Source organism: Oncorhynchus masou, chromosome 26 (genome assembly GCF_036934945.1).
Source record: "Oncorhynchus masou masou isolate Uvic2021 chromosome 26, UVic_Omas_1.1, whole genome shotgun sequence".
Classification (NCBI taxonomy): domain Eukaryota; kingdom Metazoa; phylum Chordata; class Actinopteri; order Salmoniformes; family Salmonidae; genus Oncorhynchus; species Oncorhynchus masou.
This window is the reverse complement of record NC_088237.1, coordinates 13882351-13907350: the sequence shown is the minus strand read 5'-3', so window position 1 is coordinate 13907350 and position 25000 is coordinate 13882351. Positions and strand designations below refer to the sequence as shown.

The window sequence follows — 25000 nt, the reverse complement described above, 5'->3', positions numbered from 1 at the left end:
ATCAGACCTATGCCACTCCTGCCCACCCCATGCACCCCACCCCCGCAAAGAGGGCCTCAACATGGAAGCCACACATACGCCCAGGTAGTGAGCGGGCAAACAGTCCCAACCCCCACTCTCACACTCGCCCAAGCCAATGGCATGTACCAGATGCTCAGCAGGCTCTGCTCACACTTACTGGCCTGAGGCCAAACCACGACCAACAACATTGGACACTTTATGGAACAAAAAGCCTTTACTATTTCATCCTGGAATATCCAAGAACCTGAGGTCATCTGCCTTTGGCCTGAAGAGCAGAAACCCGGACTTCACCAAAGAAATCGGTAATACAGACATTGTCATCCTGCAAGAAACCTGGTATAGAGGAGACAGACCCACTGGATGCCCTCTAGGTTACAGAGAGCTGGTAGTCCCATCCACCAAACTACCAGGTGTGAAACAGGGAAGGGACTCAGGGGGTATGCTAATTTGGTATAGAGCAGACCTAACTCACTCCATTAAATTAATCAAAACAGGAACATTCTACATTTGGCTAGAAATTCAAAAGGAAATTATCCTAACAGAGAAAAATGTCCTCCTGTGTGCTACGTATATCCCCCCACTAGAATCCCCATATTTTAATGAAGACAGCTTCTCCATCCTGGAGGGGGAAATCAATCATTTCCAGGCCCAGGGACATGTACTAGTCTGTGGTGACCTAAATGCCAGAACCGGACAAGAACCTGACACCCTCAGCACACAGGGGGACAAACACCTGCCTGGAGGTGACAGCATTCCCTCCCCGTATGCCCCCTAGGCACAACTATGACAACATAACCAACAAAAACGGGTCACAACTCCTGCAGCTCTGTCGCACGCTGGGTATGTACACAGTCAATGGTAGGCTTCGAGGGGACTCCTATGGTAGGTACACCTATAGCTCATCTCTTGGCAGTAGTACTGTAGACTACTTTATCACTGACCTCAACCCAGAGTCTCTCAGAGCGTTCACAGTCAGCCCACTGACACCCCTATCAGACCACAGCAAAATCACAGTCTACCTAAACAGAGCAATACTCAATCATGAGGCATCAAAGCCAAAGGAACTGAGTAACATTAAGAAATGCTATAGATGGAAGGAATGCAGTTTGGAAACCTACCAAAAACAATTAGGCAACAACAAATTCAATCCCTTTTAGACAATTTCCTGGGTAAAACGTTCCACTGTAATAGTGAAGGTGTAAACTTGGCAGTAGAAAATCTTAACAGTATATTTGACCTCTCAGCTTCCCTATCAAATCTAAAAATCTCAAATAGAAAACCGAAGAAAATTAACAACAATGACAAATGGTTTGATGAAGAATGCAAAATTCTAAGAAAGAAATTGAGAAACCTGTCCAACCAAAAACATAGAGACCCGGAAAACCTGAGTCTACGCCTTCACTATGGTGAATCACTAAAACAATACAGAAATACACTACGGAAAAAGAAGGAACAGCATGTCAGAAATCAGCTCAATGTAATTGAAGAATCCATAGACTCTAACCACTTCTGGGAAAATTGGAAAACACTAAACAAACAACAACACGAAGAATTATCTATCCAAAATGGAGATGTATGGGTAAACCACTTCTCCAATCTTTTTGGCTCTATAACAAAGAATAAAGAGCAAAAACATATACATTATCAAATACAGATCTTAGAATCAACTATTAAAGACTACCAGAACCCACTGGATTCTCCAATAACATTGAATGAGTTACAGGACAAAATAAAAACCCTCAAACCCAAAAGGCCTGTGGTGTTGATGGTATCCTCAATGAAATGATCAAATATACAGACAACAAATTCCAATTGGCTATACTAAAACTCTTTAACATCATCCTTAGCTCTGGCATCTTCCCCAATATTTGGAACCAAGGACTGATCACCCCAATCCACAAAAATGGAGACAAATTTGACCCCAATAACTACCGTGGAATATGCGTCAACAGTAACCTTGGGAAAATCCTCTGCATTATCATTAACAGCAGACTCGTACACTTCCTCAATGAAAACAATGTACTGAGCAAATGTCAAATTGGCTTTTTACCAAATTACCGTACAACAGACCATGTATTCACCCTGCACACCCTAATTGACAACCAAACAAACCAAAACAAAGGCAAAGTCTTCTCATGCTTTGTTGATTTCAAAAAAAGCCTTCGACTCAATTTGGCATGAGGGTCTGCTATACAAACTGATGGAAAGTGGTGTTGGGGTAAAACATACGACATCATAAAATCCATGTACACAAACAACAAGTGTGCGGTTAAAATTGGCAAAAAACACACACATTTCTTCACACAGGGTCGTGGGGTTAGACAGGGATGCAGCTTAAGCCCCACCCTCTTCAACATATATATCAACGAACTGGCGCGGGCACTAGAAAAGTCTGCAGCACCCGGCCTCACCCTACTAGAATCTGAAGTCAAATGTCTGCTGTTTGCTGATGATCTGGTGCTTCTGTCACCAACCAAGGAGGGCCTACAGCAGCACCTAGATCTTATGCACAGATTCCGTCAGACCTGGGCCCTGACAGTAAATCTCAGTAAGACCAAAATAATGGTGTTCCAAAAAAGGTCCAGTCACCAGGACCACAAATACAAATTCCATCTAGACACTGTTGCCCTTGAGCACACAAAAAACTATACATACCTTGGCCTAAACATCAGCGCCACAGGTAACTTCCACAAAGCTGTGAACGATCTGAGAGACAAGGCAAGAAGGGCATTCTATGCCATCAAAAGGAACATAAATTTCAACATACCAATTAGGATTTGGCTAAAAATACTTGAATCAGTCATAGAGCCCATTGCCCTTTATGGTTGTGAGGTCTGGGGTCCGCTCACCAACCAAGACTTCACAAAATGGGACAAACACCAAATTGAGACTCTGCACGCAGAATTCTGCAAAAATATCCTCAGTGTACAACGTAGAACACCAAATAATGCATGCAGAGCAGAATTAGGCCGATACCCACTAATTATCAAAATCCAGAAAAGAGCAGTTAAATTCTACAACCACCTAAAAGGAAGCGAGAGATGAACCTGGAGAAGAGTCCCCTAAGCAAGCTGGTCCTGGGGCTCTGTTCACAAACACACCCTACAGAGCCCCATGACAGCAGCACAATTAGACCCAACCAAATCATGAGAAAACAAAAAGATAATTACTTGACACATTGGAAAGAATTAACAAAAAAACAGAGCAAACTAGAATGCTATTTGGCCCTACACAGAGAGTACACAGCGGCAGAATACCTGACCACTGTGACTGACCCAAAATTAAGGAAAGCTTTGACTATGTACAGACTCAGCGAGCATAGCCTTGCTATTGAGAAAGGCCGCCATAGGCAGACATGGCTCTCAAGAGAAGACAGGCTATGTGCTCACTGCCCACAAAATGAGGTGGAAACTGAGCTGCACTTCCTAACATCCTGCCCAATGTATGACCATATTAGAGAGACATATTTCCCTCAGTTTACACAGATCCACAAAGAATTCGAAAACAAATCCAATTTTGAAAAACTCCCATATCTACTGGGTGAAATTCCACAGTGTGCCATCAGAGCAGCAAGATTTGTGACCTGTTGCCACGAGAAAAGGGCAACCAGTGAAGAACACGCACCATTGTAAATACAACACATATCTATGCTTATTTATTTTATCTTGTGTCCTTTACCATTTGCACATTGTAAAAACACTGTATATATATATAATATGACATTTGTAATGTCTTTATTGTTTTGAAACTTCTGTATGTGTGATGTCTACTGTTAATTTTTATTGTTTATTTCACTTTATATATTATATACCTTACTTGCTTTGGCAATGTTAACACATGTTTCCCATGCCAATAAAGCCCCTTGAATTGAATTGAGATGCATCTCTCTAGACTACTGGGCGGGACAGAGAGTTCTCACTGAGAGGGAGAGAGAGAGAAGCATCTCCCTAGACTACTGGGTGGGACAGAGTTCTCACTGAGAGAGAGAGAGAGAGAGAGAGAGGGAGAGAGAGAGAAGCATCTCCCTAGACTACTGGGTGGGAAAGAGTTCTCACTGAGAGAGAGAGAGAGAGAGAGAGAGAGAGAGAGATGCATCTCCCTAGACTACTGGGTGGGACTGAGAGTTCTCACTGAGAGGGAGAGAGAGAGAAGCATCTCCCTAGACTACTGGGTGGGACAGAGTTCTCACTGAGAGAGAGAGAGAGAGAGAGAGAGAGAGATGCATCTCCCTAGACTACTGGGTGGGACTGAGAGAAGGAGAGAGGGGGAGAGAGAGAGAGAGAGAGAGAGAGAGAGAGAGAGAGAGAGAGAGAGAGAGAGAGAGAGAGAGAGAGAGTGAGACAGAGAGAGAGAGAGAGAGATAGAGATGGATTGATGGATGGATGGATAGATAGATAGATGAATGGATGGATAGGGACAAGAGTAGAGGCCACACTGGGCGAATTGTGTATTGTGTGTGTGTGTTCTGTCTACAGTGTGTGGTGTTTGTCTACAGTGTGTGGTGTTCTGTCTACAGTGTGTGGTGTTCTGTCTACAGTGTGTGGTGTTCTGTCTACAGTGTGTGGTGTTCTGTCTACAGTGTGTGTGTTTTGTCTACAGTGTGTGGTGTTCTGTCTACAGTGTGTGGTGTTCTGTCTACAGTGTGTGGTGTTCTGTCTACAGTGTGTGGTGTTCTGTCTACAGTGTGTGGTGTTCTGTCTACAGTGTGTGGTGTTCTGTCTACAGTGTGTGGTGTTCTGTCTACAGTGTGTGGTGTTCTGTCTACAGTGTGTGGTGTTCTGTCTACAGTGTGTGGTGTTCTGTCTACAGTGTGTGGTGTTCTGTCTACAGTGTGTGGTGTTCTGTCTACAGTGTGTGGTGTTCTGTCTACAGTGTGTGGTGTTCTGTCTACAGTGTGTGGTGTTCTGTCTACAGTGTGTGGTGTTCTGTCTACAGTGTGTGGTGTTCTGTCTACAGTGTGTGGTGTTCTGTCTACAGTGTGTGGTGTTCTGTCTACAGTGTGTGGTGTTCTGTCTACAGTGTGTGGTGTTCTGTCTACAGTGTGTGGTGTTCTGTCTACAGTGTGTGGTGTTCTGTCTACAGTGTGTGGTGTTCTGTCTACAGTGTGTGGTGTTCTGTCTACAGTGTGTGGTGTTCTGTCTACAGTGTGTGGTCTACAGTGTGTGGTGTTCTGTCTACAGTGTGTGGTGTTCTGTCTACAGTGTGTGGTGTTCTGTCTACAGTGTGTGGTGTTCTGTCTACAGTGTGTGGTGTTCTGTCTACAGTGTGTGGTGTTCTGTCTACAGTGTGTGGTGTTCTGTCTACAGTGTGTGGTGTTCTGTCTACAGTGTGTGGTGTTCTGTCTACAGTGTGTGGTGTTCTGTTCTGTCTGTCTACAGTGTGTGGTGTTCTGTCTACAGTGTGTGGTGTTCTGTCTACAGTGTGTGGTGTTCTGTCTACAGTGTGTGGTGTTCTGTCTACAGTGTGTGGTGTTCTGTCTACAGTGTGTGGTGTTCTGTCTACAGTGTGTGGTGTTCTGTCTACAGTGTGTGGTGTTCTGTCTACAGTGTGTGGTGTTCTGTCTACAGTGTGTGGTGTTCTGTCTACAGTGTGTGGTGTTCTGTCTACAGTGTGTGGTGTTCTGTCTACAGTGTGTGGTGTTCTGTCTACAGTGTGTGGTGTTCTGTCTACAGTGTGTGGTGTTCTGTCTACAGTGTGTGTGTGTTCTGTCTACAGTGTGTGGTGTTCTGTCTACAGTGTGTGGTGTTCTGTCTACAGTGTGTGGTGTTCTGTCTACAGTGTGTGGTGTTCTGTCTACAGTGTGTGGTGTTCTGTCTACAGTGTGTGTGTGTTCTGTCTACAGTGTGTGGTGTTCTGTCTACAGTGTGTGGTGTTCTGTCTACAGTGTGTGGTGTTCTGTCTACAGTGTGTGGTGTTCTGTCTACAGTGTGTGGTGTTCTGTCTACAGTGTGTGGTGTTCTGTCTACAGTGTGTGGTGTTCTGTCTACAGTGTGTGGTGTTCTGTCTACAGTGTGTGGTGTTCTGTCTACAGTGTGTGGTGTTCTGTCTACAGTGTGTGGTGTTCTGTCTACAGTGTGTGGTGTTCTGTCTACAGTGTGTGGTGTTCTGTCTACAGTGTGTGGTGTTCTGTCTACAGTGTGTGTGTTCTGTCTACAGTGTGTGGTGTTCTGTCTACAGTGTGTGGTGTGTTCTGTCTACAGTGTGTGGTGTTCTGTCTACAGTGTGTGGTGTTCTGTCTACAGTGTGTGTGGTGTTCTGTCTACAGTGTGTGGTGTTCTGAATTCTGATCCTGGGGAAGATAAAGATGCCCTGGATGTAGTTAAGCCAGCGAGGTCGACGTCATCGTCGCAGCACTCTTTCTGTTCTCTCTCTTTCTTTTTCTTTCTCTGTTCTATCCGCCTACACCCTCCTTCTGCAATGGCTCTTTGTCTATGCACTCTCCCAAAGGGGGGCACATTCTTATTTTTGCCCTAGCACTAGACACCTGATTCGAATCATCAAAGCCTGATGATGAGTTGATGATTTGAATCAGGTGTGCAGTGCTAGGGCAAAAACAAAAATGTGCACCCCCTTGGGTCCCCAGGACCAGGATTGAGGACCACCGGGCTGCAGTATGTACCGTGTATTACATACATGTGTATGTGTGAAGTGTGCGTGATGGCAGTGAGTGTACTACTAGTGTGCATAGCATATAACCCATATACAAGTCTAACTTTCAAAAGTCAACACGTGTTGATGCTTCAGAAGGACAGCTCTCTGTCATTCAGGGCAACACCATTCTCCTTGGCTCAGGCAGAGAAAAGACAGCAATATTCCTCCCAGACAGCGGGGGTCTTTAAGTGGGCGGTGGGCGGTGGGTGGTGGGCGAGGATTGGCACATAATGGCATTAATTGAAACTGAAAGGAGACTTGTTTAGGAAGCTGTTAGTTTCTGGGGGAGGAGCTGGACCTTAGAGAGACCAGTCTGTCTGTCTGTAGGGGGAGGCGAGCGCGAGGATTGTTGGACAGGCGTGTGTGAGGCGTGTTGGACGCATGTTCTGGCGGGGGCCCGTGTTAATGTGAGGGAACCTGGGGCAGGTCGCGCTACCCCCTGGCGTGTTCCTACGGTATTCGGAATGTCGTTCCTGGCACACGCGTGTTGCTTCTCGCGGTAAACAACACATTGCCTCACAGCCGGACTGCCGCGGCCAACAACAAATCCCACAGGATGAGGCTTTTTTGGTTGCTTTGAAAAAAATATTTTCTGGAAAATTGAAAATGGAGACAAGAGGATGAGCCAAGTGAAGGAATGAGCCAACAGAGAGAGAGAGAGAGAGAGAGAGGGAGAGAGAGAGAGAGAGAGAGAGAGAGAGAGAGAGAGAGAGAGAGAGAGAGAGAGAGAGAGAGAGAGAGAAAAAGAGAGGGGGTCCCTGTCTCTGTAGAAAATACACTTGTAGTGGCGTGGCAACATCCCCACTGACATGTCCCAATCTAGGCCCACAGAGAATAGTCCGTTTGAGGAGACCAGTACAACTTACTGCAGCCTGGTTTGTAGTTGAATCCGGGGGGCAGCAGGAAGCCTTGCTGGGCAGCAGCTACAGCCAGAGTCCTCTGGTCTGGAGGGAACACTGGGATCATCAACGGAGGCAGCTGCCCCTGGACCTGCTGAGAGACGGGTGGAGGGGGAGGAGGAGAGGAGGATAGGAGAGGGAAGGAGGAGCGGAGAGGAGGAGTAGAGGAAAGGAGAGGGGAGGAGGAGAGGAGAGGAGAGGGGGGTAGGAGAGGGAAGGAGGAGCGGAGAGGAGTAGAGGAAAGGAGAGGGAAGGAGGAGAGGAGAGGAGGAGAGGAGGATAGGAGAGGGAAGGAAGGGAGAGGAGGAGTAGGGAAAGGAGGAGGAGGAGAGGAGGGAGAGGGGGGGTAGGAGAGGGAAGGAGGAGCGGAGAGGAGTAGAGGAAAGGAGAGGGAAGGAGGAGGGGAGGAGGAGAGGAGGAGGAGAGGAAGGAGGAGGAGGAGAGGAGGAGTAGAGGTAAGGAGAGGGGAGGAGGAGAGGAGGAGTAGAGGAAAGGAGAGGGGAGGAGGGGAGGAGGAGGAAAGGAGAGGGAGGAGGAGAGGAGAGGAAAGGATAGGAGAGGGAAGGAGGAGCGGAGAGGAGGAGTAGAGGAAAGGAGAGGGGAGGAGGAGGAGAGGGGGGGTAGGAGGGGCGGAGGAGGGAGAGGAGTAGAGGAAAGGAGAGGGAGGAGGGAGGAGGGGGGGGAGAGGAGGGGAAGGAGGGGGAAGGAGGAGAGGGAGGAGGGAGGGGGGGAGGAGAGGGAAGGAGGAGCGGAGAGGGAGGAGGAGTAGAGGAAAGGAGAGGCAAGGAGGAGAGGAGAGGAGGAGTAGAGGGGAAAGGAGAGTGGAGGGGAGGAGGAGAGGGAAGAGGAAAGGGGGCAAGGAGGAGAGGAGAAGGAGGAGGAAAGGAGAGGGAGGGGAGAGGAGAGGAGTAGAGGAAGGAGGAGAGGGAGAGGAGGAGAGGAAAGGAGGGGGGAGGAGGAGAGGAGAGGAGAGGAGTAGAGAAAAGGAGAGGGGGAGGAGGAGAGGGAGTGGGGGGGTAGAGGAAAGGAGAGGGGAGGAGGAGAGGAGAGGAGGAGAGGAGAGGGGGGGTAGAGGAAAGGAGAGGGGAGGAGGAGAGGAGAGGGGGGTAGGAGAGGGGAGAAGGAGAGGAGAGGGGGCGTAGGAGAGGGGAGAAGTAGAGGAGAGGGGGGGTAGGAGAGGGGAGAAGGAGAGGAGAGTGGGGGTAGGAGAGGGGAGAAGGAGAGTAGAGGGGGTAGGAGAGGAGAGGAGGAGAGGAGGAGTAGAGGAAAGGAGAGGGGAGGAGGAGAGGAGAGGGGGGGTAGGAGAGAGCGATAGAGAGAGATCAGTTTATTGAGCATATGGATGTATGTATGTGACTGGGGTGGGGGAGGTGTGTGAGCGTGCAGTCCAGGTGTAGTCAGACATTGATCTTGGGTAGCAAGGGGGAACAGAGCAGACAGAAGCAGAAGGCTGCTCTATCTGTATCAATGTAGGCCAGCTAGGGGTATTGTCTGTTCCTCACAGAGAGGGTATCAGGTCCAGTCTGTGACCTTTAACCTCTAGACACAATCACAGCTCAGCTTGGTGAGGTCAGGTAAGGTCATCTGGCCACGAACAAGATTAGAAGGAAGAAACTGAAGAATGCTCACACACAGAAACACACATGTGCAGCTATATACACACGCACACGGACAGAAGAGTGCACACGCACATGCGCACACACCCCTCCCGCCGCACACTCCTATCCAACACGCAAATACGTACTCTCTCCTCTCCTCTCCTCTCCTCTTGAGCACCTGCATCTAATACAGAGCAGTGTATATGAGCTGAGACAGGTCAGAGTCAGGGAGTACTGTCCTGTTGATTACCGAGACAACGAGGGAGTCACGAGGAAGAATCACTGCTAAACTCTCATAACAGCTGGCCTGGCTTCTTCCCTCCCCAAGGAGAGAGGAGAGAGGAGCACTCTGAGTCGGCAGCACGCCATCCCTCTTCACAAGGTTTCCAGAATTCAGAGAAAAAACACAAACTCAGTGACTTTGGCAAGAGGAAGAGTCTGAGTGTTTCGGCACAGAGAGAGAAGTAGGAGACAGATGGTGGAAGCCGAGGACTGTGTGTTTGTGTGTGTGTGTGTGTGTGTGTGTGTGTGTGTGTGTGTGTGTGTGTGTGTGTGTGTGTGTGTGTGTGTGTGTGTGTGTGTGTGTGTGTGTGTGTGTGTGTGTGTGTGAGCGAGGGTGTACGTGTGTGTGTGTTCAGCTGAAGACTGCTCTGCCAAAAACAACACAAAGACACTGAGGAGTGACATGACTGACAGAAGAGATGTGCAGAGACATGGGAGAGAGAGTCTGCAGTATGAGGAGTGAGATAGATGGATAACAACAGTGTTTTGCAGGCTAAGTTTGAAGATAACAAACCCAGGCAGCCAACGGTTGAATGAAATATAATTCAAACCCAAGGAACAAAAGGAATAAGCTATTGCCTGTAGAAATAAATATCTGCAGTGTTATAAAACATTCAATGACAAGGAGCTCTTAAAATTGAATGTCAAAGTGACACTGACAAGGGCCGTATTTTTTCCCCTCTCTCTCTCCTTCCCTCTCATTTCGCCCTTTCACTCCATGTTAAGGGGGAATGCAGTAATATAATGGAGAGAAAAAGCTTCAGAAATATGTTAAGAACGTCATCGTCTTATGTCACCGCGGGATAAAGGACAGGTGGGTGAGTTAAATGGAGGAGAGTTTCCTCCCTGTCTTTCCTTAACCCCTTTCTCACTCTCTCGCTCCGTTTCGTGTTCTTTCAGAAATGAATGTTGTCAATGTCTTTCTATAAATCGTCCCTGTGTGTGTGTGTTCTTAGCCATGCCTCACCTGTCTGTGTGTGTGTGTGTTCTTAGCCATGCCTCACCTGTCTGTGTGTGTGTGTGTTCTTAGCCATGCCTCACCTGTCTGTGTGTGTGTGTTCTTAGCCATGCCTCTCCTGCCTGTGTGTGTGTGTTCTTAGCCATGCCTCTCCTGTCTGTGTGTGTGTGTTCTTAGCCATGCCTCTCCTGCCTGTGTGTGTGTTCTTAGCCATGCCTCTCCTGCCTGTGTGTGTGTGTGTGTGTGTTCTTAGCCATGCCTCTCGTGTCTGTGTGTCTTTTCTCCTGTGTGTGTGCGTGTGTGTTCTTAGCCATGCCTCTCCTGCATGTGTGTCTTTTCTCCTGGGTGTGTGTGTGTGTCTGTGTGTGTCTGAGTGTGTCTGTGTGTGTGTGTGTGTGTATTCTTAGCCATGACTCTCCTGCCTGTGTGTGTGTTCTTAGCCATGCCTCTCCTGCCTGTGTGTGTGTGTGTGTTCTTAGCCATGCCTCTCCTGCCTGTGTGTGTGTGTGTGTGTGTGTGTGTGTGTGTTAGCCATGCCTCACCTGTCTGTGTGTGTGTGTGTTCTTAGCCATGCCTCACCTGACTGTGTGTGTGTGTTCTTAGCCATGCCTCTCCTGCCTGTGTGTGTGTGTGTGTGTTCTTAGCCATGCCTCTCCTGCCTGTGTGTGTGTGTGTGTGTCTGAGCCATGCCTCTCCTGTGTGTGTGTGTGTGTGTGTGTGTTCTTAGCCATGCCTCTCCTGCCTGTTTGTGTGTGTGTGTTCTTAGCCATGCCTCTCCTGCCTGTGTGTGTGTGTGTTCTTAGCCATGCCTCTCCTGCCTGTGTGTGTGTGTTCTTAGCCATGCCTCTCCTGCCTGTGTGTGTGTGTGTGTTCTTAGCCATGCCTCTCCTGCCTGTGTGTGTGTGTTCTTAGCCATGCCTCTCCTGCCTGTGTGTCTTTTCTCCTGTGTGTGTGCGTGTGTGTTCTTAGTCATGCCTCTCCTGCATGTGTGTCTTTTCTCCTGGGTGTGTGTGTGTGTGTGTGTGTGTGTGTGTGTGTGTGTGTGTGTGTGTGTGTGTGTGTGTTCTTAGCCATGCCTCTCCTGCCTGTGTGTGTGTGTGTTCTTAGCCATGCCTCTCCTGTCTGTGTGTCTTTTCTCCTGTGTGTGTGTGTGTGTGTGTGTGTGTGTGTGTGTGTGTGTGTGTGTGTGTGTGTGTGTGTGTGTGTGTGTGTGTGTGTGTTCTTAGCCATGCCTCTCCTGCCTGTGTGTCTTTTCTCCTGTGTGTGTGTGTGTGTGTGTGTGTGTGTGTGTGTGTGTGTGTGTGTGTGTGTGTGTGTGTGTGTGTGTGTGTGTGTGTGTGTGTGTGTGTGTGTGTGTCTTTTCTCCTGTGTGTGTGTGTGTTCTTAGCCATGCCTCTCCTGCCTGTGTGTCTTTTCTCCTGTGTGTGTGTGTTGTCTTAGCCATGCCCCTCCTGCCTGTGTGTCTTTTCTCCTGAGTGTGTGTGTGTGTGTGTGTGTTCTTAGGCATACCTCTCCTGCATGTGTGTCTTTTCTCCTGTGTGTGTGTGTGTGTGTGTTCTTAGCCTTGCCTCTCCTGCCTGTGTGTCTTTTCTCATGTGTGTGTGTCCTTAGCCATGCCACTCCTGCCTGTGTGTCTTTTCTCCTGTGTGTGTGTGTGTGTGTGTGTGTGTGTGTGTGTGTGTGTGTGTGTGTGTGTGTGTGTGTGTGTGTGTGTGTGTTCTTAGCCATGCCCCTCCTGCCTGTGTGTCTTTTCTCCTGTGTGTGTGTGTGTTCTTAGCCTTGCCTCTCCTGCATGTGTGTCTTTGCTCCTGTGTGTGTTTGTGTTCTTAGCCATGCCTCTCCTGCCTGTGTGTGTGTGTGTGTGTGTGTTCTTAGCCATGCCTCTCCTGCCTGTGTGTCTTTTCTCCTGTGTGTGTGCGTGTGTGTTCTTAGCCATGCCTCTCCTGCATGTGTGTCTTTTCTCCTGGGTGTGTGTGTGTGTCTGTGTGTGTCTGTGTGTGTCTGTGTGTGTGTGTGTGTTCTTAGCCATGACTCTCCTGCCTGTGTGTGTGTTCTTAGCCATGCCTCTCCTGCCTGTGTGTGTGTGTGTGTGTTCTTAGCCATGCCTCTCCTGCCTGTGTGTGTGTGTGTGTGTGTTCTTAGCCATGCCTCACCTGTCTGTGTGTGTGTGTGTTCTTAGCCATGCCTCACCTGACTGTGTGTGTGTGTTCTTAGCCATGCCTCTCCTGCCTGTGTGTGTGTGTGTGTGTGTGTGTTCTTAGCCATGCCTCTCCTGCCTGTTTGTGTGTGTGTGTTCTTAGCCATGCCTCTCCTGCCTGTGTGTGTTCTTAGCCATGCCTCTCCTGCCTGTGTGTCTTTTCTCCTGGGTGTGTGTGTGTGTCTGTGTGTGTGTGTGTGTGTGTGTGTGTGTGTTCTTAGCCATGCCTCTCCTGCCTGTGTGTCTTTTCTCCTGTGTGTGTGCGTGTGTGTTCTTAGCCATGCCTCTCCTGCATGTGTGTCTTTTCTCCTGGGTGTGTGTGTGTGTCTGTGTGTGTGTGTGTGTGTGTGTGTGTGTGTGTGTGTGTGTGTGTGTGTGTTAGCCATGCCTCTCCTGCCTGTGTGTGTGTGTGTTCTTAGCCATGCCTCTCCTGCCTGTGTGTGTGTGTGTTCTTAGCCATGCCTCACCTGTCTGTGTGTGTGTGTGTGTGTGTGTGTGTGTGTCTTAGCCATGCCTCTCCTGCCTGTGTGTCTTTTCTCCTGTGTGTGTGTGTGTGTTCTTAGCCATGCCTCACCTGTCTGTGTGTGTGTGTGTGTGTGTGTGTGTGTGTGTGTGTGTGTGTGTTCTTAGCCATGCCTCTCCTGCCTGTGTGTCTTTTCTCCTGTGTGTGTGTGTTGTCTTAGCCATGCCCCTCCTGCCTGTGTGTCTTTTCTCCTGAGTGTGTGTGTGTGTGTGTTCTTAGGCATACCTCTCCTGCATGTGTGTCTTTTCTCCTGTGTGTGTGTGTGTGTGTGTTCTTAGCCTTGCCTCTCCTGCCTGTGTGTCTTTTCTCATGTGTGTGTGTCCTTAGCCATGCCACTCCTGCCTGTGTGTCTTTTCTCCTGTGTGTGTGTGTGTGTGTGTGTGTGTGTGTGTGTGTGTGTGTGTGTGTTCTTAGCCATGCCCCTCCTGCCTGTGTGTCTTTTCTCCTGTGTGTGTTTGTGTTCTTAGCCATGCCTCTCCTGCCTGTGTGTGTGTGTGTTCTTAGCCTTGCCTCTCCTGCCTGTGTGTCTTTTCTCCTGTGTGTGTTTGTGTTCTTAGCCATGCCTCTCCTGCCTGTGTGTGTGTGTGTTCTTAGCCATGCCTCTCCTGCCTGTGTGTGTGTGTGTGTGTGTGTGTGTGTGTGTGTGTGTGTGTGTTCTTAGCCATGCCTCTCCTGCCTGTGTGTGTGTGTGTGTGTGTTCTTAGCCATGCCTCTCCTGCCTGTGTGTCTTTTCTCCTGTGAGTGTGCGTGTGTGTTCTTAGCCATGCCTCTCCTGCATGTGTGTCTTTTCTCCTGGGTGTGTGTGTCTGTGTGTGTCTGTGTGTGTCTGTGTGTGTGTGTGTGTTCTTAGCCATGCCTCTCCTGCCTGTGTGTGTGTTCTTAGCCATGCCTCTCCTGCCTGTGTGTGTGTGTGTGTTCTTATGCCTCTCCTGTCTGTGTGTGTGTGTGTGTGTGTGTGTGTGTTCTTAGCCATGCCTCTCCTGTGTGTGTGTGTGTGTGTTTCTTAGCCATGCCTCTCCTGCCTGTGTGTGTGTGTGTTCTTAGCCATGCCTCTCCTGTGTGTGTGTGTGTCTTAGCCATGCCTCTCCTGCCTGTGTGTGTGCCATGTGCCTTGTGTGTTCTTAGCCATGCCTCTGCCTGTGTGTGTGTGTGTGTTCTTAGCCATGCCTGTGTGTCTTTTCTCCTGTGCCATGCCTCTCCTGCATGTGTGTCTTTTCTCCTGGGTGTGTGTGTGTGTCTGTGTGTGTGTGTGTGTGTGTGCCTGTGTGTGTGTTCTTAGCCATGCCTCTCCTGTGTGTGTGTGTGTGTGTTCTTAGCCATGCCTCTCCTGCCTGTGTGTCTTTTCTCCTGTGTGTGTGTGTGTGTTCTTAGCCATGCCTCTCCTGCCTGTGTGTCTTTTCTCCTGTGTGTGTGTGTGTGTGTTCTTAGCCATGCCTCTCCTGCCTGTGTGTCTTTTCTCCTGTGTGTGTGTGCCATTCTTAGCCATGCCTCTCCTGCCTGTGTGTCTTTTCTCCTGTGTGTGTGTGTGTGTTCTTAGCCATGCCTCTCCTGCCTGTGTGTCTTTTCTCCTGTGTGTGTGTGTGTGTTAGCCATGCCTCTCCTGCCTGTGTGTCTTTGTGTGTGTGTGTTCTTAGCCATGCCTCTCCTGCCTGTGTGTGTGTGTTCTTAGCCATGCCTCTCCTGCCTGTGTGTGTGTGTGTGTGTTCTTAGCCATGCCTCTCCTGCCTGTGTGTCTTTTCTCCTGTGTGTGTGTGTGTCTTAGCCATGCCTCTCCTGCCTGTGTGTCTTTTCTCCTGTGTGTGTGTGTTCTTAGTGTGTGTTCTTAGCCATGCCTCTCCTGCCTGTGTGTCTTTTCTCCTGTGTGTGTGTGTGTGTTCTTAGCCATGCCTCTCCTGTGTGTGTGTGTCTTTGCCTCTCCTGTGTGTGTGTGTGTGTTCTTAGCCATGCCTCTCCTGCCTGTGTGTGTGTGTGTGTGTTGCCTCTCCTGCCTGTGTGTGTGTGTGTGTGTTCTTAGCCATGCCTCTCCTGCATGTGTGTCTTTTCTCCTGTGTGTGTGTCTGTCTGTGTGTGTGTGTGTGTGTGTTCTGTGTGTGTGTGTGTTCTTAGCCATGCCTCTCCTGTGTGTGTTCTTAGCCATGCCTCTCCTGCCTGTGTGTGTGTGTGTGTGTGTTCTTAGCCATGCCTCTCCTGCCTGTGTGTCTTTTCTCCTGTGTGTGTGTGTGTGTGTTCTTAGCCATGCCTCTCCTGCCTGTGTGTCTTTGCCTCTCCTGTGTGTGTGTGTGTCTTAGCCATGCCTCTCCTGTGTCTGTGTGTGTGTGTGTTCTTAGCCATGCCTCTCCTGCCTGTGTGTCTTTTCTCCTGTGTGTGTGTGTTCTTAGCCATGCCTCTCCTGCCTGTGTGTCTTTTCTCCTGTGTGTGTGTGTGTGTTGCCTCTCCTGCGTGTGTGTGTGTTTTGCCTCTCCTGTGTGTGTGTGTGTGTTCTTGCCTCTCCTGCTGTGTGTGTGTGTGTGTGTGTTCTTAGCCATGCCTCTCCTGCCTGTGTCTGTGTGTGTGTGTGTTCTTAGCCATGCCTCCTGCCTGTGTGTCTTTCATCCTGTGTGTGTGTGTGTTCTTAGCCATGCCTCTCCTGTGTGTGTGTGTGTGTGTGTGTAGCCATGCCTCTCCTGCCTGTGTGTGTGTGTGTGTGTTCTTAGCCATGCCTCTCCTGCCTGTGTGTTTTCTCCTGTGTGTGTGTGTGTTCTTAGCCATGCCTCTCCTGCCTGTGTGTCTGTGTGTCTGTTTCTTAGCCTTAGCCTGTGTGTGTGTGTGTGTGTGTGTTCTTAGCCATGCCTCTCCTGCCTGTGTGTGTGTGTTCTTTGCCTCTCCTGCCTGTGTGTGTGTGTGTGTGTGTGTTCTTAGCCATGCCTCTCCTGTGTGTGTCTTTTCTCCTGTGTGTGTGTGTGTGTGTGTGTGTGTGTTGCCTGTGTGTGTGTGTGTTGTGTGTGTGTGTCTTAGCCATGCCTCTCCTGCCTGTGTGTCTTTTCTCCTGTGTGTGTGTGTTGTGTTCTTAGCCATGCCTCTCCTGCATGTGTGTCTTTTCTCCTGGGTGTGTGTGTGTGTCTGTGTGTGTCTGAGTGTGTCTGTGTGTGTGTGTGTGTGTATTCTTAGCCATGCCTCTCCTGCCTGTGTGTGTGTGTGTGTGTGTTCTTAGCCATGCCTCACCTGCTGTTGTGTTTTCTGTGTGTGTGTGTGTGTGTGTGTGTTCTTAGCCATGCCTCTCCTGCCTGTGTGTGTGTGTGTGCCTCTTAGCCATGCCTCTCCTGCCTGTGTGTCTTTTCTCCTGTGTGTGTGTGTGTGTTCCTAGCCATGCCTCTCCTGTCTGTGTGTCTTTTCACCTGTGTGTGTGTGTGTGTTCTTAGCCATGCCTCTCCTGCCGGTGTGTGTGTGTTCTTCGCCATGCCTCTCCTGCCTGTGTGTGTGTGTGTGTTCCTAGCCATGCATCTCCTGCGTGTGTGTTTTTTCTCCTGTGTGTGTGTGTTCTTAGCCATGCCTCTCCTGCCTGTGTGTCTTTTCTCCTGTGTGTGTGTGTGTGTGTGTGTCTGAGTGTGTCTGTGTGTGTGTGTGTGTGTATTCTTAGCCATGACTCTCCTGCCTGTGTGTGTGTGTGTGTGTGTTCTTAGCCATGCCTCACCTGACTGTTTGTGTGTGTGTTCTTAGCCATGCCTCTCCTGCCTGTGTGTGTGTGTTCTTAGCCATGCCTCTCCTGCCTGTGTGTGTGTGTTCTTAGCCATGCCTCTCCTGCCTGTGTGTGTGTGTTCTTAGCCATGCCTCTCCTGCCTGTGTGTCTTTTCTCCTGTGTGTGTGTGTGTGTGTGTGTGTTCCTAGCCATGCCTCTCCTGTCTGTGTGTCTTTTCACCTGTGTGTGTGTGTGTGTTCTTAGCCATGCCTCTCCTGCCGGTGTGTGTTTTCTCCTGCCTCTCCTGTGTGTGTGTGTGTGTGTTTCTTAGCCATGCCTCTCCTGCCTGTGTGTCTTTTCTCCTGTGTGTGTGTGTGTTCTTAGCCATGCCTCTCCTGCCTGTGTGTCTTTTCTCCTTTGTGTGTGTGTGTGTGTTCTTAGCCATGCCTCTCCTGCCTGTGTGTCTTTTCTCCTGTGTGTGTGTGTGTTCTTAGCCATGCCTCTCCTGCCTGTGTGTCTTTTCTCCTGTGTGTGTGTGTGTTCTTAGCCATGCCTCTCCTGCCTGTGTGTCTTTTCTCCTGTGTGTGTGTGTTCTTAGCCATGCCTCTCCTGCCGGTGTGTCTTTTCTCCTGTGTGTGTGTGTGTGTGTGTGTGTGTGTGTGTGTGTGTGTGTTCTTAGCCATGCCTCTCCTGCCTGTGTGTCTTTTCTCCTGTGTGTGTGTGTGTTCTTAGCCATGCCTCTCCTGTCTGTGTGTCTTTTCTCCTGTGTGTGTGTGTGTTCTTAGCCATGCCTCTCCTGTCTGTGTGTCTTTTCTCCTGTGTGTGTGTGTGTGTGTGTGTGTGTGTGTGTGTGTGTGTGTGTTCTTAGCCATGCCTCTCCTGCCTGTGTGTCTTTTCTCCTGTGTGTGTGTGTGTGTGTTTTGTGTGTCTCCTGTGTGTGTGTGTGTGTGTGTGTGTGTGTGTGTGTGTGTCTTAGCCATGCCTCTCCTGCCTGTGTGTCTTTTCTCCTGTGTGTGTGTGTGTTCTTAGCCATGCCTCTCCTGCCTGTGTGTCTTTTCTCCTGTGTGTGTGTGTGTCTTAGCCATGCCCCTCCTGCCTGTGTGTCTTTTCTCCTGAGTGTGTGTGTGTGTGTGTTCTTAGCCATGCCTCTCCTGCATGTGTGTCTTTTCTCCTGTGTGTGTGTGTGTGTGTTCTTAGCCTTGCCTCTCCTGTGTGTCTTTTCTCATGTGTGTGTGTGTGTTCTTAGCCATGCCACTCCTGCCTGTGTGTCTTTTCTCCTGTGTGTGTGTGTGTGTGTGTGTTCTTAGCCATGCCTCTCCTGCCTGTGTGTCTTTTCTCCTGTGTGTGTGTGTGTTCTTAGCCATGCCTCTCCTGCCTGTGTGTGTGTGTGTGTTCTTAGCCATGCCTCTCCTGCCTGTGTGTCTTTTCTCCTGTGCGTGTGTGTGTGTGTGTCTGTGTGTGTGTGTTCTTAGCCATGCCTCTCCTGTCTGTGTGTCTTTTCTCCTGTGTGTGTGTGTTCTTAGCCATGTCTCTCCTGTCTGTATGTCTTTTCACCTGTGTGTGTGTGTGTGTTCTTAGCCATGCCTCTCCTGCCTGTGTGTGTGTGTGTGTTCTTAGCCATGCATCTCCTGCGTGTGTGTCTTTTCTCCTGTGTGTGTGTGTGTGTGTGTCTGTGTGTGTGTGTTCTTAGCCATGCCTCTCCTGTCTGTGTGTCTTTTCTCCTGTGTGTGTGTGTTCTTAGCCATGCCTCTCCTGCCTGTGTGTCTTTTCTCCTGTGTGTGTGTGTGTTCTTAGCCATGCCTCTCCTGCCTGTGTGTGTGTGTGTGTTCTTAGCCATGCCTCTCCTGCCTGTGTGTCTTTTCTCCTGTGTGTGTGTGTGTTCTTAGCCATGCCTCTCCTGTCTGTGTGTCTTTTCTCCTGTGTGTGTGTGTGTTCTTAGCCATGCCTCTCCTGTCTGTGTGTCTTTGTGTTTCCTGTGTCCTGTGTGTGTGTGTGTGTGTGTGTGTGTGTGTGTGTGTGTGTGTGTGTTCTTAGCCATGCCTCTCCTGCCTGTGTGTCTTTTCTCCTGTGTGTGTGTGTGTGTGTGTGTGTGTGTGTGTGTGTGTGTGTGTGTGTGTGTGTGTGTGTGTGTGTGTGTGTGTGTGTGTGTGTGTGTGTGTGTGTGTGTGTTCTTAACCATGCCTCTCCTGCCTGTGTGTCTTTTCTCCTGTGTGTGTGTGTGTTCTTAGCCATGCCTCTCCTGCCTGTGTGTCTTTTCTCCTGAGTGTGTGTGTGTGTTCTTAGGCATACCTCTCCTGCATGTGTGTCTTTTCTCCTGTGTGTGTGTGTGTGTTCTTAGCCTTGCCTCTCCTGCCTGTGTGTCTTTTCTCCTGTGTGTGTGTGTGTGTGTGTGTGTGTGTTCTTAGCCATGCCTCTCCTGCCTGTGTGTCTTTTCTCCTGTGTGTGTGTGTGTGTGTGTGTGTGTGTTCTTAGCCATGCCTCTCCTGCCTGTGTGTCTTTTCTCCTGTGTGTGTGTGTGTTCTTAGCCTTGCCTCTCCTGCCTGTGTGTGTGTGTGTGTTCTTAGCCATGCCTCTCCTGCCTGTGTGTCTTTTCTCCTGTGCGTGTGTGTGTGTGTGTCTGTGTGTGTGTGTTGTTCTTAGCCATGCCTCTCCTGCCTGTGTGTCTTTTCTCCTGTGTGTGTGTGTGTTCTTAGCCATGTCTCTCCTGTCTGTATGTCTTTTCACCTGTGTGTGTGTGTGTGTTCTTAGCCATGCCTCTCCTGCCTGTGTGTGTGTGTGTGTTCTTAGCCATGCATCTCCTGCGTGTGTGTTTTTTCTCCTGTGTGTTTGTGTGTGTGTGTCTGTGTGTGTGTGTTCTTAGCCATGCCTCTCCTGCCTGTGTGTCTTTTCTCCTGTGTGTGTGTGTGTTCTTAGCCATGCCTCTCCTGCCTGTGTGTCTTTTCTCCTGTGTGTGTGTGTGTTCTTAGCCTTGCCTCTCCTGCCTGTGTGTGTGTGTGTGTGTTCTTAGCCATGCCTCTCCTGCCTGTGTGTCTTTTCTCCTGTGTGTGTGTGTGTGTGTGTGTTAGTGTGCCTGTGTGTGTGTGTTTTCTCCTGTGTGTGTGTGTGTGTGTTCTTAGCCATGTCTCCTGCCTGTGTGTGTTTTCTCCTGTGTGTGTGTGTTTGTGTTCTTAGCCATGCCTCTCCTGCCTGTGTGTCTTTTCTCCTGTGTGTGTGTGTTTTCTTAGCCATGCCCTCCTGCCTGTGTGTCTTTTCTCCTGAGTGTGTGTGTGTGTTCTTAGCCATACCTCTCCTGCCTGTGTGTCTTTTCTCCTGTGTGTGTGTGTTCTTAGCCTTGCCTCTCCTGCCTGTGTGTCTTTTCTCCTGTGTGTGTGTGTGTGTTCTTAGCCATGCCTCTCCTGCCTGTGTGTCTTTTCTCCTGTGTGTGTGTGTGTGTGTTCTTAGCCATGCTTCTCCTGCCTGTGTGTCTTTTCTCCTGTGTGTGTGTGTTTGTGTTCTTAGCCATGCCTCTCCTGCCTGTGTGTCTTTTCTCCTGGGTGTGTGTCTCCTCTCATGGCCAGATTCAGCAGTACTACACCCCACCATAACCACAGGCAGGATCAGCGCAGTGCGAGGGGAATAGGGGAACAGGAACTGCTTGCCTCCACCACCACACTATAATTACACCACCATTTTGGTAAACCATAAATGCCATGTGTTGTGCGGTGCGGCCGTGGATCAGACGGGAGAGGCACGGTAGCGGAAGGTCTGGACAGGCCCCCCTGCGGAGGCGAATCACAGAGACTACAGCTCCTCTCTGCCTTTCAAACCTAATTGGACATATGCTGGAGAGGAGCAGGCTGCAGATACCCATAGAGTCATGGGGATAGGAGAGACTGGAGCTATTCCACTGTGCCCCCATACAAACAGGCACAACAGGCACAGGGCTCATAGTTTCCCTTCGAAATGTAATGTATTATGGGTGGAAGTCTATTTTTGACGCATTAATTCCACGTGGTTACAGGGTTAATTCCTGTTGGTTACAGGGTTAATTCCTGTTGGTTACAGGGTTAATTCCATGTGGTTACAGGGTTAATTCCATGTGGTTACATTGTTAATTCCACGTGGTTACAGGGTTAATTCCACGTGGTTACAGGGTTAATTCCACGTGGTTACAGGGTTAATTCCACGTGGTTTCAGGGTTAATTCCACGTGGTTTCAGGGTTAATTCCACGTGGTTTCAGGGTTAATTCCACGTGGTTTCAGGGTTAATTCCACGTGGTTACAGGGTGTGTTCCACATGGTTACAGGGTTAATTCCACGTGGTTACAGGGTGTGTTCCACGTGGTTACAGGGTTAATTCCACGTGGTTACAGGGTTAATTCCACGTGGTTACAGGGTTAATTCCACGTGGTTACAGGGTGTGTTCCACGTGGTTACAGGGTTAATTCCACGTGGTTACAGGGTGAGTTCCACGTGGTTACAGGGTTAATTCCACATGGTTACAGGTGTGTTCCACGTGGTTACAGGGTTAATTCCACGTGGTTACAGGGTGAGTTCCACGTGGTTACAGGGTTAATTCCACATGGTTACAGGGTGAAAACAGAAACAAGTCAAATGATAATGCTTTAGGCATTCCTTCTGAGTGGTTAAGGTTACCGCTATGGTTTGGAGAAGGCTTAAAACCAAATCATTAAAAACGACTCGCTATTAATGTCAAGTATCATCGGTATTCACAGTATTCTTGTGGCTTGCTAGAGCCTTGTGAACCGCCATAGCCCATTGGTCTGAGCAGCACGCTTGGGCTCCGAGCATCACGAGTTTGCGCCCAGTGCTGGGCAATCATTTAAAATATAAGAGCGTCTGCTAAATGACTTAAATGTAAATGTAAATGTAAAAGAATTTGGCGAGCGCAGAGGAAGGCACAAATCATCTTCCTCAGGACCTTTTCTCACGTCCCAAATCCAAGTCTATTTCTAGTGATAGACACAGAGACACACACACACACACTCTCATGTGGGGCAGTGTCTTCTATATGATGTTCCTTATGGCTTCATTATGGACACACAGTCTCCCTTTATGTTGGTAAATAGGTACAGAGGGGATTCGTGACTGCTACCTCGTGGCTCTCCTCATCCTGTCATCAAAATAGCCTGAAAACAACCCCGCCTCTCATACAGAACAAAGTACATCCAAAAAGCCATATTACAGTAAAGTATTGTACTTGGATTCTCCATCTTGAGGTAAATGACATAAGAAGATAAAAACAGTGTGGTTCTGAACAGTAGACAGAGTCTGACTGAGAGAAATATACAGCCCATTTGTTGATCCTCTAACAGTGTAGTCAGATGTCTTGTGTGTGTGTGTGTGTGTGTGTGTGTGTGTGTGTGTGTGTGTGTGTGTGTGTGTGTGTGTGTGTGTGTGTGTGTGTGTGTGTGTGTGTGTGTGTGTGTGTGTGTGTGTGTAACAGTTTAATCAGATCTCTGGAACAGCTGTTCACTCTCATAAACACACCGCTAACCCACGATGCGGTAGCGGCCAGCCACAACCAGGCGTGTTCAGATCCATCTCTTGCTGTCTGACCACCGGTAAGACTCTTTACAACACTGAGATTATTAATGTATGGGACGAGGGATCTTTTTGTTCTCGCACACAAGCACACAGACATGCGCGCCCACACCCACGCACCTGCCCACGCGCACGCGCGCACATACACACAATATCCAGCTGTTGTGTAGGGATTAGCAGGGGTTAACAGCTCTCCCAGATTGATCTGATGCTCAAGGCTCAGTGCGATTGGCTGATGGGACAAGAGGTTAAAACGTGTGTGAGGATGTGTTTGTGTGTCTACTGAGCCAGATTGCCTGATCAAGAACACAGGCCACCTCTCCAAACATGAAACCTCCGAAACATGGAGCAGAGATCTACAAAATCAATTGCCAACAGATTTCTCTATTTTGTTACATTATGTGGCATTGGTGACAGAGAGAGAGAGAGAGAGAGAGAGAGAGGGGAGAGGGAGAGGGAGAGAGAGAGAGAGAGAGAGAGAGAGAGAGAGAGAGAGAGAGGGGGAGAGAGAGAGAGAGAGAGCTGAGAGAGCTGAGAGAGAGAGAGAGCTGAGAGAGCTGAGAGAGAGCTGAGAGAGAGGGAGCTGAGAGAAAGAGAGAGAGCTGAGAGAGAGAGAGCTGAGAGAGAGAGAGAGAGAGAGAGAGAGAGAGAGAGAGAGAGAGCTGAGAGAGAGAGAGAGAGAGAGAGAGAGAGAGAGAGAGAGAGAGGGAGAGAGAGAGAGAGAGAGAGAGAGAGAGAGAGAGAGAGAGGGAGAGGGAGAGAGAGAGAGAGAGAGAGAGGGGAGAGAGAGAGAGAGAGAGGGGGAGAGGGAGAGAGAGAGAGAGAGAGAGAGAGGGAGAGAGAGAGAGAGGAGAGAGAGAGAGAGGGAGAGAGAGAGAGAGTGAGAGAGGGAGAGAGGGAGAGAGAGAGAGAGGAGAGAGAGAGAGAGAGAGAGAGAGAGAGGGAGAGGGAGAGAGAGAGAGAGAGAGAGAGAGAGAGAGAGAGAGAGAGAGAGAGAGAGTGAGAGAGAGAGAGAGGAGAGAGAGAGAGAGAGAGCAATTCTCCGCAAAATACAGTGCTTCAGATCTGACATCTGAGAAGAAAAGGGAAAACGAGGCCAGATCCATCAGAACACATTACAGAAGCCACATAAAGGCAAACACACATCTAACACGATCTGTGGGAATATACTGTTCTGCTGCTCTGTCTGATCCAACATAAAGATAACATGAATCTAACATTCAGAAAACACTGTGAAAACTACATACAGGAGCTAAAAAGGCTGGTTTCCTTCCGTTTTAGTCCGAAACCTGAAACAAAACAGAGAAACTCCATCCAAAAGCCTCTTCTTCTAATCAGTCTTGCATGAAAACTCGGGAACAGAATCTCTCCTGTTGAAAAACATGAGGGGAAGCAAGAAACTTTTCTCTTCACAACTTTCTTTCGCACAGCTGTGTCAAAGAAAAATGATAATTTCTAGAACTAAAACGGATTCGAGTAGAGAGAGAGAGAGAGGGAGAGAGAGAGAGGAAAGACAGAAAAAGTGGAGAGGAGAGAGTTGGCAGCGAAGCTCGCTCTGCGTCGTTCGCCAGGCGGCACAGCTTGAACTTAAAGCGTTCTGAACATAATGAAGATGTGGTGCCAATTAACATATGTAGTGTGAACAGGTTTGCTGGCACGGAGAGGAGAAAAACTCCAAGGTAAAGTTATTATTAGGGCGTAATTAGCCGTATGAAGTAAACGGGGGGAACAATAGCTGCCAGCCTTGACAATATGGACAACATCTGAGTGTGCGGAAAAATCACACTGTAAAGTGTGGGTCCCACAGCTAAAATCTGTTTGGAACCATATGCTCAAGCAATTAATGCAGAGTTTGGGTGACCTAGCACGGAAAAGGGGAGACACAGCGATATAACCAATAATTAATTTGTGCTGGATGCTGAGTAGAAGGACGGAGCCGTGGATGGATAATATTCAGAGAGGGATTTTAATATTAAAGTACCCGAGCGGGAGAGTGAGTCCATTAACTTTCACAGGACAACGGCTATTAAAGGCTAGCCTGCTGTGACAACAATGCATCTGCTAATGTCACAGTGGGTAGTTTCACACACAGTAAAACACGCACATGGACGCAGACAGGCACATACGCACGGACACACACACACACAACACACACACACACACACACACACACACACACACACACACACACACACACACACACACACACACACACACACACACACACACACACACACACACATATAACCCTGTTGCTTCACTTGTCTCAGTGGGGATTGTTTTCGGAGCACACCTTTGGCGGTTCCCAGGTAGAGCATTGCTGTGTGTATGTGTCTGTGTGTGTGAGAGTACTAAGTGCACATCAGACGTTCTCAGTCTGCTAGACGTACGGTAACGATTCACCCAGAAAAAGAGGAACAGAAATACAATGAGTTCTCAGGTTGATAACAACCAGTAGGAGAAGTTCCTTTAAGGTATAAAACCTGGGTTTTGTTTTCAGTTCTTCACAGTGAAGTCATCGTCAGAATAAAATGCTCCTCTCTCTTTCTCGCCCTACTTCTTCCACATGGATTCCAGAATTTGTCCCAAATGGCACCCTGTTCCCTATATAGCACACTACTTTTGACCGGAGCCCTATGACCAGAGCCCTATAAATAAAATAGGGTGCGATT

General features: G+C 49.0%; 1 protein-coding gene across 10 annotated transcripts in view; it reads right to left on the bottom strand.

Annotated features, from left to right (window-relative positions):
• LOC135514841 (transcription factor SOX-5-like) overlaps window positions 1–25000 on the bottom strand; it is a 211783-nt gene that overhangs the window by 45164 nt on the left and 141619 nt on the right. For all 10 annotated transcript variants that reach the window (XM_064938496.1, XM_064938494.1, XM_064938495.1 and 7 more), the window contains one exon: window positions 7539–7665. In XM_064938496.1, the coding sequence (XP_064794568.1) occupies window positions 7539–7665 (127 nt within the window). The remainder of the gene's footprint in view (window positions 1–7538; window positions 7666–25000) is intronic.